Source organism: Nematolebias whitei, chromosome 10, assembly GCF_014905685.2.
Source record: "Nematolebias whitei isolate Nwh7 chromosome 10, NemWhi1, whole genome shotgun sequence".
In the NCBI taxonomy this organism is placed as follows: Eukaryota; Metazoa; Chordata; class Actinopteri; order Cyprinodontiformes; family Rivulidae; genus Nematolebias; species Nematolebias whitei.
The window spans coordinates 5940225-5958772 of NC_056507.1; the positions used below are offsets into that span (position 1 = coordinate 5940225).

At 39.0% G+C, this 18548-nt stretch overlaps 1 protein-coding gene across 1 annotated transcript in view; it reads left to right on the top strand.

Annotated features, from left to right (window-relative positions):
• LOC119416092 (pleckstrin homology domain-containing family A member 7) overlaps positions 1 to 18548 on the top strand; it is a 198537-nt gene that overhangs the window by 109063 nt on the left and 70926 nt on the right. Inside the window, exons 5-6 of the mRNA XM_037683270.1 lie at positions 8027 to 8144; positions 17829 to 17933. Coding sequence (XP_037539198.1) covers positions 8027 to 8144; positions 17829 to 17933 — 223 coding nt within the window. The remainder of the gene's footprint in view (positions 1 to 8026; positions 8145 to 17828; positions 17934 to 18548) is intronic.

Sequence of the window (18548 nt, forward strand, 5' to 3'; positions counted from 1 at the left end):
ATCCCCCCCCCCCCCCTTTTATTTTTAGCTAATCGAATCGGTTCTTCTCATCCTGAACATTTCATTGCATTGTTGTTCTTGTGTTTACCTGCATACGACAAATAAACAACAACATACTTTAGAGAAATATTTGTAAGTTGTGGTTTTTCTGTATTTTATACAAGTAGCATCACTTTACAGTACCTGCGGTGTAAAAGGTCTGTTGTGGTACATGTAGTCACAGTATGTTAGCTCAGTTCTTTTCTTTTTTTTAATATGAAATGTTATTTTTTTAAGTTAGAGACACGTGCGTGAGGCTGGAGGAGTTCCAGAAGAAGCCTCTTTTGTTGCTGCAGCAGCAGATTGATGCTGTGTGTGGAAATGAAGCTCGTCCTCCAGCTCGTCTGGTTAAAAGGTTCAGACTTGGGGAAAACGCCAGAAATCGTGACAATGTCACAGGAACAGCTAAATGTAAACGTGACACTTTTGGTGGTGGTGGTGTGCTCTGGTGCTCGCCTAGCCCACAGCTGCATCTTTACACCGTTCGAGGTCATGCCCGGGGCGTAGTGTGATCATATGTTTGTTGTAGTATTGCTGTGGAAATATGCTGCTGTAAAGAACATGGTGCAGTCACTGGAGAGAGATGCAAGGATGCACAAACTAGCAGCGAAAAATAAACATTTACACTGAAGAAGGTTTTCCCATATGTGTTGTGATCCAGATGTGTTGTAATAGGTTGTGTAAGTCATGGAGCGCATAGCAGGGGTTGTCATTCAGTGTACGATGGGGGCTTTACAAACATATGAGAAGACAAACTGCTGTCATAGATAGATGTTACTCTGGCTTTAATGCATGAAGTTTTGGGACTACAGTAGTCCCTCCCTACTTCGTGGTTAATTTTTCGCTGACTCGCTCTATCGCGGTTTTTCAAAATAAGATTGGGCACGACACACAATTGGCTGATTGACGGATGAGCCGCACGATCAGCATGGAATTTTTATTGAAAATAAAATATTTTAAATGATTGAGCACCTGTGTGCAGCCCAAGCTGCAGGAGAAGCTTCTTCATGCAGCGGGTCATATCTCTGCTGCGGAGCGGAGAAGTGGGCGTGGCCAAGAGGCTGGCGGATGGCAGAGAGCAGTCGAGGCAGAGAGCTGATTTCATGACATTCTGTGCTCTTTTAGAGCGTTTAGAGTTTAGAAACATTGGTTAGAATATTGCAAGAGCGTGGGAAGGGTTTTAAACGCCTTAAAAAATTATTGTATATATACTAGATTAAACTACTACATACTACTGTCAGGGTTTCAGGCAGGCCAGGACAGGAGAGAACCCAGTTGTGCAGAGAAAGAGTCAGGACTCGAGGATACAAAAATACATACTCTTTAATAATAAACCAAAAAGGCTGACGTGGCAGCAACTTACAAAAACAGGGAACGAGGAACAGATCTGACTGACAGGACAATACCCAACGACGAGACAAAGGACGAGACTCACTGACAGGCTTAAATACACAGACAAGACAGGACTTGATCACAAACCGCTGAGAACAGAAGGAGAAATCAATCAGGATAATGACACAAGGGTGCACAGACAGAGAAGTCCCACAAGATGGCGCCATCCCTACAACTACTTGTACTACTATTCCTACTTTGTGGTTTTTCACTTATCGCGAGGCTTCAGGGTACGGATCCTCCGCGATAAACGAGGAACTACTGTATACCAAACATACAAACTGACTGGAGATCGCTGAGATGACTAAACTTGGGTTAAGTGTTCAGTACATTGATCAAATACGGCAGAATAATTCAAATGAAAGTGCAGTGTCACTTTTTCATTTTCTCAGCAGTGCAGTGGAAACATCGTAGCTCAGACTGTCAAATTTCATTCTTCTCTGTCGTACATCATTGTTTTCTGTTTAGTAAATGATTTTCCAGTGCTTTTTATTCACTTTTCTATTCATAGAACCTTAAGTTTTCTAAAAAAAAACAAAAACAAATTCTAGTTTGATTACTGACACTATAAAGATCTTCCCATGTATGACAAAGAAACATTTTTTGTAAAGGTGTAAACCTTTATTGGACTTTCTTTTTGTGACTATACTTGTTGCTTAAAGGTCAAAACTGTTGGAGAATTGTAATCAGTTAAGTTAAGCAAATTTAATTTTCCGAATCCGCCATTGCAATTAACAACCTCTTGTGCAAAGCACTTCAATCAAAGCTGCTGCACCAGAGCCATTTTGTCATTTTGCAGATTTCCTTGTCTGATCTTTAACTTTGCTGTGCCTTGCTGACTGATGACTTGGCTCAAGAACTGAGAAACTGTCTACGAAACCAAATAAAATGAGCAAATCAGCAAACAAAACCTTAAAACTAAGTTAATGATAAAAATAAAATCACTTTCATCATGTCTTAGGGAGTAACAAACACTTAACGGCAGTCAGAATAAAATGGTCCTCAAGCTCAGTTTGTTTATCTCCGTTGTACTCAGCAAACAAACCCTCCTCAATAACCATGAATACAATAAGTTTTAATGTTTAAAAACTGATCATTGTGTAAGGAATTTTAATTTAAATGTGATACAAATTATTATTTTTATCATCTTTAAAAAAAATGGCAAGAAACTTATTGTCAGCAGATTGAAAACAGAATTAATGCCCTCACATCTAGGCCTGTCATGATAAACAATAAATCAATTAATCGCATGGTAAATTAAAATTATCGACCTCGTTTTCATTTATCGGCTTTATCGTTTCTTCGTGTCTCTCTCTTTCTACTGAAGACACTGGACGACAAAAAGCTCAACTCCGGTGCTCTTCACTGACCCCTCCCTTTCTCTTTTCTCTTTAAAATCTGTTTTAACGATCCAAAATCGTTGGATCGTTAAAAGCAGCTAAGCTGAGAAGCTAAGCTACGAGCTAAGCTAACGGGCCGACCTCGGGATAAAACCTCCGTCTTGTCGAAGCTTCAAAATTCACGGTTGAAACCCGTGTCTTTGTGTAAAAATTGTTTTTCTCTGCAAAAAGAAGCTGAGAACTTATTTATTGCTTTTTTTTTATTAAAAGCTTTGTGTGAAAAATGCTAAAGAGTTAAAACCACAACGAGCGTCCGCCATTTTTAGAACCGAAAAAAGGAAGGAGAGACAGCCCTTGTCACGTCATGGGACCTCCCTCCCATTTTTCTTAAAGAGACACGTTGTTTGGTTCAAACAGTCTGATACTGCCATACGGTGGTCGAAAAAATATACCAACCAACATTTCTTCTTAAATTTGACAATAATTACTAATTATTATAATAATATACTAATAATTAATAATTAATAATTAATAATTAATAATTAATAATTAATATAATTTAATCAATATAATAATATACTAATACTAATATAATCATTACTAATTATTGTCAAATTTCAAACAATATTATCGTTTATCGTAATAATTTCTGAGACAATTAATTGCCCAGCTAAATTTGTTATTGTGACAGGCCTAGTCACATCACTTATAAAAGATTTACATTATAAATCTGCTGAAAGGAGCTGCTAATGAGGATTATTGAGAGGACTCTTAACGTTTTCAGCCTTACTAACAAAAACCTGATTATATTTCAGAAGTTTATTCCAGTCAGACAAATTTAGTGGATATTTTCCTCTTAAGACAAAGCCTTGCCTTTGCCCAAGGCCCCCAGACAGGCAAATCTGTTGAGAGAAATAAAAGCATTGGCATTTTAGGATAACGGGAGCGTGCATGTCAAAGCCCTGGGTATTTATCTTGAAACCTCTGGTGGAGGGCTGCATTACACAAACATTTGTTTTCCAGTTTGAAACTATTGTGACAGATTTAGAGACATACTTGGCCTGGTGTCTGCATGTTGACAGAAAATAAAAACAAGCAAACCTAAAAATGAAAGTCTCATCTGTTTCACCAAAACACAGAAGCCCTAATGACAGGGTTGGTGTCGTGCACAGAAATAAAGTGCAGCTGGTTGTGTTTAGGAAAATTTACGACTTAGTAGATTGTGTCGTTTGATTCATTTAAATTGTTATTATTTTTACTATAAAGCACAAAAACCTCCAGATATGAAACGTTTGTTTTCATTCTTGGTTATTTGTGTTGCTTGGGCGAGATTCATTTACGGGTCGCGTCGCTTTGAGCCCGTACAAATGGTAATGTGCACCTCAAACTGTGCTGCCGACCACACAGTGTCCGTCTGCACTGACACAGTTTGTCCACATTTAAATGAGATATTGTACATGTGGATGAAAACGTGCCCATATTTAAATAAATTACTGCCAGGGCTTAATTTTTTATATTCCCAAGCATCGACACTGTTTGTGTCATGAAGTTAGCGTGAAATATTTACCATTTTGTGAAAACTAGTCATGTTAGCTCAGGAAAAGAAAGGGAGGAAGCAGAGCAAACTGATGCATGGCTGCCTTCACAAAACGAAGACTGACATGTTCAGAAGAATATAATTTATCTCTATTTCGGTGATGATTTCAGACATTATTGCATCTACAAATAGTAGATAGTCAAAAAACTGTATAAAATCTGGTTCCCATTTTACATTGAAAATGCTGAACTTTAAACTCAAGTCAGGCTGCTGTTTAATATACTGTATTATTTTACATTATTAGTGTTTAGTGTATCTTTTAAGGTTTTTTTGGTGTTCATTTAGCGTATATCTTAGTGTATATCATAGATCCTTATATACTTATGCTTTTTCTACTTTATATTTTTGCTAACTTTGGGTGTAACTGGGACCTTGAATACATAATTTCATTCCACCTTATGTACTACAGGTACATGTGATGTGAATGACAATAAAGATACTTGAACTTGAAGTAATATTGAGATATTTATCATTGGATCCAAGTCCCCTTTATTGCATCTGTCTCAATCTTTGCATATTGATTTAGCCCCAATTCACACGTAGAATCCATCATATCAAACTGAGGATTAAGTTGAACATGGTCTATTTTAACTATGCACGTATTTTAAATTCCTGGCTATTTTAGCAAACTTTTGATCATCCTGGTTTTACGAGTAGTTCATAAGATAGTTGAATTCTTAATAACCAGGTTAACCACTGGAAAGTCAGTTCGAATCTTCTTTTTTGGGGCATTCTGTGGAGGATTTCTGGACGTCATTTGATAGAGGAAACTTCAGATAATATTTGGATATTGGGATTTTTTTCCAAAAGAAAAGCAAGCGTAGCTAGCGCACAGTTAAAAAGGCTTCTCTGCTCAAAATCAACGTCTGTTGTTGGCACTGTTTAGAAAAGTGCTTCGAAGCATTCTTTACAATTATATTTCGGACATATCATTCAAGAGACCCGTAGATAAGATATTTATTAATCATGTTTTATAAAAATCTAGTTTTGCGCTTTATTCCTTGGAGCACTGCGATGAGTCATATTGGTTTAGAAATGCTTTCCTGAACATGATTGTTCCTCAGCAAAGCTATATGTTGCTCATGCAGCTTTAAGGACTGACCTGTACTTCACTCATTAAAATCTAAATGGCTGTGAGTATTTTTTTTTTCTCCTTCTGTCACTTTTTGGCAGCTATGTTTGTAACAAATACTAATTTTAGATTGTACAGTGAGGACGATTGAGATCTGTTGCAAAAAGAGAGCAATTACTTGCACCTGCTAAACTAGATGGACATATTTATGCATATTATAACTACAACCCGACCGATATGGAAATTTTGGCTATTGCCGATACTGATATTGGGAGGGGGCTAATGCCAATAACCGATATCATGGCTGAAAATCTTTGAGCTCACCCAAGAATGTAAGTAAACAGCCACTTTTTAATCTGTTTTAACATTTGGAAGTCTTGAAACAGTCTTCCTAACGTGCGTTCGTATTTTCTATCCTCTATTCACCATAAAGTTATCAAGTGTTGCAAAAATATAAATGAAACAAAGAAACGCCCTTTCTGTTCATTGTTTAATCAGTCAGTCACGTACGGTGAAGGTCTATAATTAGTATTGATTGCAGCTGTGTGTTTTTGTTCTTTGCAGACAAGTAAAGATTTCGGACAAACGATGCATTTTATTGAGGACGACAAAGATAACGTTACTAATAACACTGAGATATTTTACTGCTACATTAGATTTATTGTTCTGGATAAAGTTTTACAAGGCAATAGCCTATGCTAAACGTTAGCTTGCTAACTTGAGAGGCACGTAGCTAATAACAAGCAGGTTGGATGATTGAAGAGGATTTATTGTTGTTGATTATTTTTTATTTATTTTACTCTGCTCTGTTCAGCAAAAATACGCTGCACAGTGTTGCTCCCTGCTTCGGCTGTGCTGAACGTGAAACTGAAAGTTAAGGTGCACGGCCATGACTTGAAAGTACTCCATATGCCCCCTCTGCTGGGTACATTGTATAATTGCGCCTTTTGCAAGTAAGGATACGGTTTGTTCCCAGCATTTTAAGGGTTAAATTAGAAGTGCTTACATCGGTGCATAATGGGCTAATTGTCACCGATACCATTATGTCCCCAAACGCCATATCAGCCTAAGATATTGGTCCTCCCGATATATCGGTCGGGCTCTAATTATAATCCATTAGCTTTGTGAATACAACACTTAAGTGGAACAACTGAGACTACATATTTTTAGAAGAGAAGACGTTAGTTAACTTATGTATGAGAAAGACTACACTGTGCAGTTGGACAGAGTTATATATTGTCTTTCTTTTTTTACATTCTACTGGACCTGGATTTTGCCAAGCCCAGTTTACAACTAAAACTTAAAGTGACTAACAACGACAATAATTATAAGGAGGTAATAAGAAGTTGATAAGAATGTTTAACAATATTTTATTGTAGCAGGTTAGCGGATTTCATGAAGGTGAATTTGGTTTGAGAACACCGTGAGCCTGGGAAATAAATCAGTGTGTTTGGTTTAGAGAGGCAGAGAATTGAAAATAACCCCTTGAAGAGCAAATAAAAAGTCTGATCTCAAACTTGTTTCAGTATCAAATGTTGAATTTGTTTGTCTTTAGTAGCTTTCAACTGTTTCCTCTGTTTTGAGTCATAGATAATGACTCATTAGACCATTGAACTGTGGAGTTTAGAGGATTGAGCATCAGTGTGAAGATGCTTTTGAGACTCGGTCATTCGGTCTTTTTCTGTCGTACAATACATGATGCAGTTTGTGCTTGTATGAGCTGGTTTGGCCTTGGACTGCTTTAGTGCTTCTACATAAAGCTTCAGTAACAAAAAAGAGAAAAAGCTAATTCTAGCTTATTTGCTCTCTTACGCTTAAAATGCATTTTCTTTCTTTTCCCCTTGAGCTAAATTTAAGAAACAAGTATACAATACATACAGGTAGATGAGTTTTAATCAAAACGTCAAAAACTTGCATGCATCGTTTTGAAAATGTGTTTTTGTCACCCACTTTCTTCTGCAGAACCTCATTTGCATTAGGAATGATTAGCGCTACAATGTTTTCTGCTGTAGCGTCACATTGTCTGCTGCCTTGAGCACTCTTTTATTATTAAATCTCTTTGTCACGTGAGGTTTCTGAAACTTCATCAGATCCAACAAAAAGAAAGAAATGATCAAGCCAAAAGATACTTTTCAAGATACTTGTTTATAGGACATCCTATCGTTAGATCATTCACTAGGCTCAGCGGAAAATGTCGGAAGCCTGTTGTACAATTATTTCCAGTCAGTAATATAGAAAAATACTCCAGACACTTAAATCATTTGCTTGATTGTTGCTTTTTTGTGTGAACCATTAGAATACAAAGTCAGGAGACATACCATTATGCTGATGTTTTTCTTTACGTTGACCAGGAAATAAATTTTAATTTTCTTTAATTGTAATCAACCTCAAGATCTATTCCCAAATGTTCTGGTTTTATTTGTGTATTTTAGTTTACATTTTAAAGATGTTAATGGTCAAACTGAGATGGTCCTCCTTCTGCTCCTGCCTGGCCCCATATTTTGTTCCTGTTTGATTTATTACCTCCTGAACATGCCTTTAAATATTGACCGTGTTCTCTGTGTGCTTATTTGTGTGTGTGCGCAGGCCACAGGGCGCTCACATACTGTCCAAACTCACAGCTGAGCAGCTCTCCAGCACCACTGTGAGTGAAGCCTCCACTGCCATCACCTCCTCCACTGTGGACACCACTTCTGCCCCAAAGGTTAGTGTATGTGTGTTACTTGTTTGTCCTTTGCACCAGTCAGCTATAAAAGTAGGAAACCACCTGTTTAGTATTGACTAGGTCCTCACATTTGTCACCAAATCAGCGCCGTCCATTCATGGCATATACAGAAAGCGTCTAGTGGTGTCCTGGAGTGTTTGCTTCTAACAATGGTGTTTTCTTTCGGCTGCTTCGTCTGCAGGGGTCGCCACAGCGAGAGCACTCGCATGAACTGAGGTGACCCTGCACAAGCATCAGAGCGGATGTCATGTTAATGTTGACAACAATTTTACCGTACTTTTCGCTGTATAAGTCACACCTTTTTGCATAAATTAGCATGTTTGTGACCTATTCAATTCAGTTCAATTCAAAAATACTTTATTAATCCCAAAGGGAAATTGAGTGTTGTAGCTCGTCATCCTGGTTTCATTCAAGAGATGTTATAGATGCTGATATCTGTGGGCAGGAAGGATCTCCTACAGCAAATCTGAAGAATCTGTCCACAGATACCAATCTGTCCACCCAGATCCAGCTTGCTGTCAGATCCGGTGGGCCTCTTAGTCCTCCTGGGCAGCAGAACTGCCCAAATACCCGGCAGAATTCCTCTCTGAGCGATGGTCACTCCTCCCAGCAGTCTGCCGAGCTCCTCGTCACCACGGACTGATAGCTGGAGGTGCCAGGGGATGATCCCGGTCCTCCTGATGTCACGAGCTGTGTTTCCCACCAGCTCCAGGATCTCGGCGGTCAGGTACTCGAGCACCGTCGTCAGGTTAACGGGAATTGGTCCACGGCTCCTCCTTTTAAACTCATTTGAGATTTGGGGCTGTAGCTGAGATATTATTGAGCTTTGCGATGTTAATCAGCTGCTCCTGGTTGTTAAAAAAAAAAAATCACGTTGTTGCCATGGTTATGCACCATAACAAATGCCCCAAAGTAAAAAGGTTTCAGTAAAAATCCTTCCAGCTGCACAGCATCCGATACCAGAGGAAACAATCCGAAAAAAGCGATTTACATCCAGAAAAAAGAGGAATTAAAGTTTTCAAAAGCAGTAACTCAGAATGAATGTAAGAGACCTACTTCAACATGCAGCCACCCAGAGCAGCGCAATTCTAGAACATACAGTGAAGCGACGTATGTTTTTTTGTTTTTTCCCCCCATATTTATAAACCAAGTTTTGGCTGAGACTTGACGATTTCATTCATTCTGACATGGAAAATGTTGAACACTACCATTTTCAGCCTCTAGAGGGCGCTTGAGTAATATGACAAGCCAGTTGCCTCATTAATAGGTAAAAGTGGCTATTAATGAGACACTTGGCTTGCCATACCAAGCCACCTTCGTCTCGCTCCGGAACTCCTGGAGCAAACGTTAAAATCAGCTGCATTTCATCGCGCCGCCCAGGCGAAATGCAGCGGATTTGACCGTCAAAGTGCATTTATTAAGGAAAAATTCAACTGAGACACACCTTTACTTTAATGTTGAGCAAACAAATAATTGTTTTTAGGTGTTTGTCTTGTTAAATTATTGTTAAACTCCTCCTGTGCACGCTCCCGTGGCCACCATTTGGCAGCCAATCGATTTTTGGCACAACACAGGCCCACATTTCCGTGTTGTCAGCGGTGACGCATAATAGAGGCGACTTATACGGCGAAGCCACATATTTGTTTTTTTTCCACTTTATTAGACATATTTGGACTGATGCAACTTTTACAGCGGTGCGATGTGTACGGCGGCAAGTACGGTAGCTTAGTTTAGATAAATGTTTCCCGACACAATCCTCGTCATTTCCATTTTCTTGGGAGCAGCCACTAGCGACCACACTTGTGCTCTCTTGTGGCTGGTTTGTGTATTGGAATTAATGCAAATTTGGCAAATCTTCTTGCTGCACTTTTTGAACTAGTATATTTTATATAGACCCAGAAATACCTTCTGATATTTCACGGATGTAAACATTTATTTTGGTGAATTTGCCCTGTCACTGATGTCCTGCTGACAGGGGAATTGTCATTGTAGGGAGTTCTGCTGACGTGTTTAGAATGTGACCGGTGCCACCCAGCTGAGAATGTTTAGATATAACATCAACATTTTCATCCACTGGCTGCTATAGCTCCATTTGAATGATGATGATTGGCTGGAATTATTTCAGCATGGGGGTTAATCTGAGTTAAAGATAGAGGTTGTCAGCAAGTGGGAGAAAATAGACCAGGTTAATTTGAGCTTTTTTCCCTTTTCCTATTTTTGTATTATTTCCTGCGTTGGACCATTTTTATGCTAAATGTTCTAAAACTTTTTTTTTCATGTATCAGTCAACATTGATGGAAACAGAACAAGACGGTTGTACTTACTGTGGAAGTTCTGTTTTTCTTTCATTTCTTAAACTTGTTTCTTATTGCCCTTCAAGCTGTAGAGCTCTCAAGACAATTCGCTGCAAAAATCACTGAATTTGCTGAAGCAGTTCTAGGCAACGTTGACGAATTCCAATTAGTGATGTGAAATTCAGATCACATACTGCAGAGGCACTGAGCCATCAGACCTTTGCAAAGTACAGATGGCTCTGTCGCCTTTTCTTTTTTTTTTTTTTTTCAGTCTATAGCTTGTTTTTCCATCCACTCCCTTTCACACACACATGTGCACATAGCTCCTCAGTTGCATGAAATCCTGCCCCATCAACAGGTGCTGCCGGGCCAAGATTGAACACGCGTCATCAAGTTAGGCGCAAAAATGACAGGACATCCATCACGACACCCTATCATCGTTTTCCAAGCTTTTTGTGGCCTACAGCCGTCCCAGGTCCTCTGGCTGGTCACTGCTGTCATCAAATATCAGCAAAATAACTCAGAATTCTCATAGTGACAAGAACAGCACTTAAGAACAGGCTTGTCTCAGAGAAAAGATGAATCACTGGGTTTCTCCTTTTACACCAACATGAAATGAATCCACAGTTTGAATAAGTCACATCCGCTCTGCCTCTGACAAAACATCAGAGGGTGCACTGAGACAAAGATTACCCTTTCCCCCCTGAGACTAATGTGTCACAATTCCCTTTTCAGCTCTTGTCTTCTCGGTTTCTTGATGCATGTTTAGCGATGTTGTTTTCTTAACCAGCCTGGCAGTGTCATTGGGATTTATCCAAATGAGTGTCATTTCAGAGTTTCTGCGGTGTCCCTGTTTCATGTCATGAATTACGGCGCATGTCCTAATGTCTAAAAATAACTCGGCTTTTTAGCGGCTGCTTCTAGAGTTTAAAACTAAAAGTCAGAGCGACTGGTGAGCCTCAGGCTTGTTAAACAACGATAAAGTTACTGTTGATTGACGTCAGTAAATAGATTTATCTATTAATTATTAATCCATAATTTTAGTTTTTTTATTATTTTGGAAAGAATTAATTTTAAATATAGTATACATTTATCTATTTAGCTTAACCTTCTGAAAATATTTTGTACGGAGAGCATCAAATTTCAAAATCACTATAAATATTTTTACGAGCTTCAAATTATCTTGATAATCATAACCGTCCTGTTATCAAAATGACCCACAAGGCCTTGAGGCCTCAGTTTTAAAACGGGCTCATTCTGACCCAAAAGCAGCAGGATGGTTTAACTTGCTGACAGTGAGATTTCAATAGGCTCCCTAAATAAGGATGTGTGGATCCTTCCAGTAGCACAGAGCCAGTCTTCTGGCCAGAAGAGAGCCAAAAGCAATCACATCCTTCTTATACTTGCTGAAGGATGTATCCACAGGGACCACCCCAAACAGTGAGATAAATGGTGATGGGTGTAGTTTTTCCACATATCCCAGAGGAAGTATCAAAAATATATTGCCAAAAGGTCTGCCGTTTGGCACAGGTCCAGAATGTATGCAGGAATGTAGCTTTGTAGTTTGTTTACAATGATTATATGCGGGGTCCAGGTTGGCTTTGATCTTGGACAACTTGTCTTTGGATCAGTGCAGCCGGTGCACCACCTTGAATTGAATTACAGCGTCTCAGGTAGATTGAGAATGAATAAATATTCTTAATGATCTTTCGCCAGATTGAGTCTGATATGGATTCCTCCAAGTCTGTTTCCCATTTCAGTTTAAGAGAGTCCAAACTGGTCTCGTGGTATGAACTGAGCAGTGTATAAATCTTGCTGAGGGCCCCCTTAGTATCAGACCTGCATGCCAAAATCTTAACTACTTTGTTTTAATTTTTATCCAGTAAAAACTTTATTAGTTTTTTTTTTGTTTTGTTTCAGGTTGCTCAAAAAAATCGAAGTAGATGTTTATGGTGCACAAAACAAAAGTTTGACCTTTGAACTGAAAGAGTTTTTGGAATCTTGTATTTTTTTTCTACTGCTTTTTATACCCAATGCTATCCTAGCAGCAGATGGAATCATTTAGCACCTTCTTTAGACAAATTTCTGAGAAGTTTAACTAGTCTGGGACTTTATATCACTTACCTTTTCAGACTTACAGTTAAGAGCAAAAATTTTTTTGCTTCAAAATTATGCAAAGACATTAAACTATTTAATTTAAAAAGCTGAAAATAAAAACTCTAAAGCATACCTGCATGTTCTTTTTAGTAAAACTCCTATAGCAAGTGCTTAAGTAGCCCTTTTTTATTTATTTTTTATCATTTAGCAGGTCAATCGCTTTATCAAAATAAAGGAACCCAGACTCACTCTTGGAACCTGCTCTCAATCCCCTGATTAAAGTCACTTAAAGAAACTACGATTAGGTGTTCACTAATGTAAGTGCATCACAACCAGATACCTAAAGGGAGTGGACAGCATTAATCTTGTTCAATTACTTTACCCTTCTGGACAATTCTTATCTGTCAAGGGACGCGAAGTGGCAGCCCTCTGGTCTGGGGATGGACTCTCTTTGCTTTAATGCTGTCTAATTGTGCGCCGCTCACATAATAAGGAGCTGCTTTGACTTTCAGTCACTCACCTACAAGACAGAGTGCTGTTGTGCAGCCGGGACCACTGCCTGTTCCACAAAATTACCCTCAGCCTAAAAATAGACTACCACACATACACACATTGCATATGCATACTGGATATTTACAGTTCAGCATGACAATCATGGATTCGTCTTGTCATCATGCTTGGCCAACCAGTCTTTCTCTAATTAGCTTGTTTGCCGTTCTCCAGCTGTGCTGTTGTTAGACGTTCATACATATTCAGCTATAACACCAAAAGTTTACTTGTATAAGTTGGGGGTGGGGGTGCCTGACGATGTTTGTGCCTGTGAGACTTTTTATGTAGTTGTGAGTATGCAGTACTGGTGAAGGGAAGTTGATTTTCGGAGGTATAAAAATTTGGTGTAATGAGATTCCACAGTGGGTGGGCGGGCTTTTGTTGTGACTCGCATAATCTGGAAGTGCACCAACACTCCCAGCTTGACTTGGAAGACTCACCAGCGTCTTTACTTCCTCAAATGGCTGAACAGGGCTGAGGAGCTCAATCCTGACCTCCCTCTGCAGGCGTGTCGTGGAGGGTGTTCTGTGCTTCTGCATGCGTGTGGCACGGTAGCGGCTTTGTGGCAGATTCTAACTTACTACGGCTGACATCCATGTCTCTTCTTTCATGTACATTCCAAAACATAATGTATATTTAAATTTCCAGAGACAAAGATTTATGCATTTTGTGCTCACCTAATTACCCTTGATAATCACGATAAGTGTATACAACTGCAACAGCTTAGATGAGGTTAAAGTGATCAAGTATTTAGATGTTAAGCATTTAAACATCAAAGATAAGATAATACTTTTTTGCCCTTTTTCCATAGCAAAACACAGAAATCCACTGGAGGTCAGAACCACCAGTTTGGAAGTACAAAGTTTGTTTTCCCCCCAATAAATCATTTGAGGGGACTATACTTTTAGGCAATAGGAGGAAATAAAGCATATCCACCATTTCCATTGGTAAAATGGTTAATTTATGCCTCAAAAATCGATATCCTCTTCCTGTCAGGCTGTCAATGGTTTGGTTTATTGTACCCCTAACATGTCAGTAGCTTGCCTGAAGACCAGACGGGTGGAGCTAGTATGAATAACTGGGTTTCAGTGAAGAGTTGCTCATAACGTGGTTTCTGTAGTGTAGCGTTAAGTGATTCTGTCTTATTCCCAGAAGCCAGGGGTTCAACCACTGGCGAGACATTGCGTTTTTATTACTATTATTCTACTCAAACCAAAATGATTTATCTATTTATAAATGGCATTACAATTTTCCTTAATACTTAAAGGGATCAGCAGGAACAAACAGACTAACAATGTGTCTGAGGGATCCTTTTGTTTGATTTAGCGGACGTATTCATCGGACGTATGCCTCCTGCTTGTAAACATGTTGTATTTATTTAGAGTTTTGAATTATTTTAAAGCTGCTTTGAACCAGTGACAATTAGTGAAATCAAGTCAAATTTATTCATAAAGCACATTTAAAAACAGCAGATGTAACCAAGGTGCTTAATTACTCATTGACAACAGTAAAGTATTAATCCAGGCCAAATTACAACTATCTTTAACTGAACAATCTTTAAGGAGAAAACCACACCCGTATCTGATGCCTATCGACAGTTTCTCACTATTATTTACACTGCAGCTTGAAAAAAGGTAGAGTTTATGTGTGTGAATGAGAGGGTGGAACAGTGAGGCTACAAGGAGCAGAGGTCACAAATGTGCGGGACTTCGAGTTCTTGGGGACTATGTTCAGGAAAATGGGGACTGTGGTAAAAAGGTGAAAAAGAGAGTCCATACAGGATGGAGTGGATGGAGAAAAGTTTCAGGAGTGATTTGCGACAAAAGGGTGTCATCAAATGTCAAAGATAAAGTTTACAAGACAGTGGTGAGACCAGCTATGTTGTATGATCTGGAGACAGAGACACGGACAAAAAGACAGGAGACAGAACTGGAAGTGGCAGAAATGAAGATGTTGAGGTTCTTCTTATGAGTGACAAGGATGGAGATTAGCAATGAGATCATCAGAGGTACAGCACAGGTTGAAGGACTGGGAGATAAAGTTAGAGAGGACACACTGAGATGGTTTGGACATGTCTAGAGGAGGGACAGTGGGTATACTGGTAGAAGGATGTTAGAAATGCAGCTACCAGGAAAAATACAAAGAGGAGATACATGGATGCAGTTAAAGAGGACATGGAGGTTGGAGTGAGGACGGAGTGAGATGGAGAAGGATGATTCGCTGTGGCGACCCCTGAAAAAGAAGAAGATGGCAAAGAAGAAGTGGTAGAAGTAGTTTTGCAATGTACAAAGTTTCCCCTTGCTTAGTAAAGTCACTTACTTTCTTTTTATTTTTTCTTCTTAACAAAAAACCCTGGGTTCATTAGTTTTTATAGCTTCTAACAACAAAGATGGATAACCACAGTGTTCTCTGCAGACAGTGACTTGCTCTGAAAGGTAGTAACTCTTTTAGGTGTGTGGGTTCAGCGTCCAGACCTTTTTATACAGATCCAACCTGGCAGCAAAAGCTTTGACCTCTAGATCACAAGCACGCTTTTCATTACTCTCATTTGCCAATCAACAGAGGCTGTTTAACCTGACAAATGGTATAGCAACGTCGGCTGTCACTGTCACTGAAATCAGGTAGAAAATTGTCTCCCATCATATAATGGCTGTAATGAGGTAACAACTGGGGTAGAAAATGAGAGGTAGTTAAAAAAAGGAGATAATGATGGGGCAGGCGAAGGCCTGTTCAGCACTGCTTTAAGTAAGATCGAGTGCTCTGATGAGGTGCAAGCAGCCTATTTCCAAATATAAGCCATTGTGTGACCCAGACTGCTGTCACCCATTTAATCTAAGCCTTATTAACCAAACATTTAATGCCCAGAGAAGACATTATTTATTAAAATATACTTGACTGCTGTGGTTTCTGTCAGACAAACAGAACAAGTTTAGTTTGCCCAACAGATAGTGTTAAAAGGCAGCAATTCTTTGTAGAACTTTGCATATGAGCAAACTAGAAATGAACCTGAGAACAAATGAAACTCTCCTTTCGAAGTTAATGTCTGCACATACATATGTAATTCACATGTTCAAAGTGGGGGTGCGATCACACAGTGTGAGTGTCTTCAAACCCCACATCACACAGTATAAGCACACTACAACATTAAAAACTCAGTTAGGATGGTTTTTGCAGTGTTGGTGTCGTGAACACAATAAGCTCCTTAATGTGTGGTAGTGAGATAGAACACAGAGGGTTTAAAGTACAAACCCTAACAAGCATTGTGCTGGCAACTTTTCAGGGCTCTGTGTACAGCAGAGGGAGCATGGTGGCAGCATCGGTGGGGCTTGGTCAATGGGAATTTGAAACAAGACTGGCCGTGCTAGCCTCATCGTTTGACTATGACCCCATTATACCGTCAGTGTTGTGTTAGCATGACGTGATCTAACACATGGCTGCAGATGTGGTGCAATCATAGATGTTTATAGAAATATGTTAGGAAGAACTTAGTAGTGATGTAGCATGGATGGTAAGAAAGAGCTTCCAGCTTCCTGAAAGATGCAGCAGAACATCTTGAGTACATGGAAAGTAGCAGGAAAAAGAAATCAAAGTACCAAAGACATAGCATTTGTCTTGACTGCCTTCACACTGGAGGTTTTCTAGATTGACTGTAATCTAGCCATGCTCTAATGGGTTGTGTAGTTCATGAACGTTTGTTGTTTTCAAACAGAAAGTTGGTGTCAGCAACTCTTCCTCCCATCTCATCCATGCATGATGTTCCTATTGCGTTTGTAGATTCTTACAAATACTTGGGAATTTTAGTTGACGCACATCTTTCTTTTAAACCACATCTCGAAAATTGGACAAGTAAACTGAACTTAAAACTGGGTTTCTTTTTCAGAAAATATATTTCTTAACTGAATGCTAGGAAATTACTTGTAGCTGCTACTTTTCTACCGGCTATTGACTATGGTGACATTATTTACATGAATGCCCCTGCCAGCTGCTTGCAGATGTTAGATGCTGTCTACCATGGCGCGCTAAGATTCATAACTGATTGTAACTTCCAGACCCACCACTGCGCTCTGTGCTCATTGGTCAGTTGGTCATCATCATCTACACGTAGGCTCTCACACTGGTACATCTTCATCTATAAATCACTTCTTGGTCTGCTGCCTTCATATATCTCCTCACACATGTCACGTCGTCAGTGCAGTTACAGCGTGCGCTGTCAGGCCATCATTACCTGCAGCGTTCCCTCAGTGCGAACTGAACTCTACAAAAAGACCTTTTCCTACTCTGCTCCTGAAACCTGGAACACCTTGCAACAAGAACTGAAGCTGTCCACTTGATGTCCTTAAGGGATTTTAAAGATTTGATAATGTCAATAGAAACATCAAAGCAAATGTGTTCTTCTTTTTAGTATTTCACCTTGTTTTATAATGCACCTTGATTTTATCGTTTTATCACAATGCTTTTATTTTAATTGCATTTTGTTGTTGTTTATTGTTGTCTGTACTCTAAGTGTTTGTATAAAACGGGTCTCTCTTGTAAATGAATCCTCGTGACTCAATGAGACTAACCTGTATAAATAAAGGTTGAATGAATGAATGTATGAATGAAAAGTGTAACAATGGTCGTCATGCAGTATGAAGGGTGCCTTTGTTGCACTATCTGGCTTTTGCTCCCAATAATCAGTATTTCTATAGAAGCCATCTCTATTTGCTTGTGTGTGTGTTTGCAGTCTTCTCGGTCCAGTGGTAAGGTTCACAGCTTTGGAAAGAGAGAGCAATCCATCAAAAGGAATCCCAATGTGCCAGTAGTGGTCCGAGGATGGCTGTACAAACAGGTAAAAACTAAAAAGATAAACTCACTCCGGTAGTCATTTGTTATCATTGATTCAAAATTGTTGATTTCAATTTACGTTTATATGATTTACATCAATTTTTATGAAATATGTTTCAAAGTTCGAGCATAGAACATCAATACACAATACAAATTTTGGTGTTTTGTTTAAATTCTAACTTTTATTAGGATGCAGGTTTTGGAAACGTGTAACTTTAGATGTAAAAACCATTGGTTGAAACACTGCTTTGATAAGTGGCAGCTTTATGAGGAAATTAAGAACCAAATGACAAATGCATTTATTTCAGCCAAGAAAAATAAAAGACGTACCCTTTTAAACAGCATTCATGGTCAAACGATAAAATGGATATTTACAGCTAATGTTTAAACTCAACCACCCCGGTATGTTGTTTTTTATTTGTTTTTTTTATTTATTTTTTGTGGGTGTCCAAGTTTAATTACGGTGATTAAACCCTGCCTTTCTAGGTACGGAAGTAAAAAATTAATTTTTAAATGTACAGTACTTCCTCGTTTATCGCGGGGGATCCGTTCCCTGAAGACCCGCGATAAGTGAAAAACCACGAAGTAGGAATAGTAGTACAAGTAGTAAGTAGTAGTT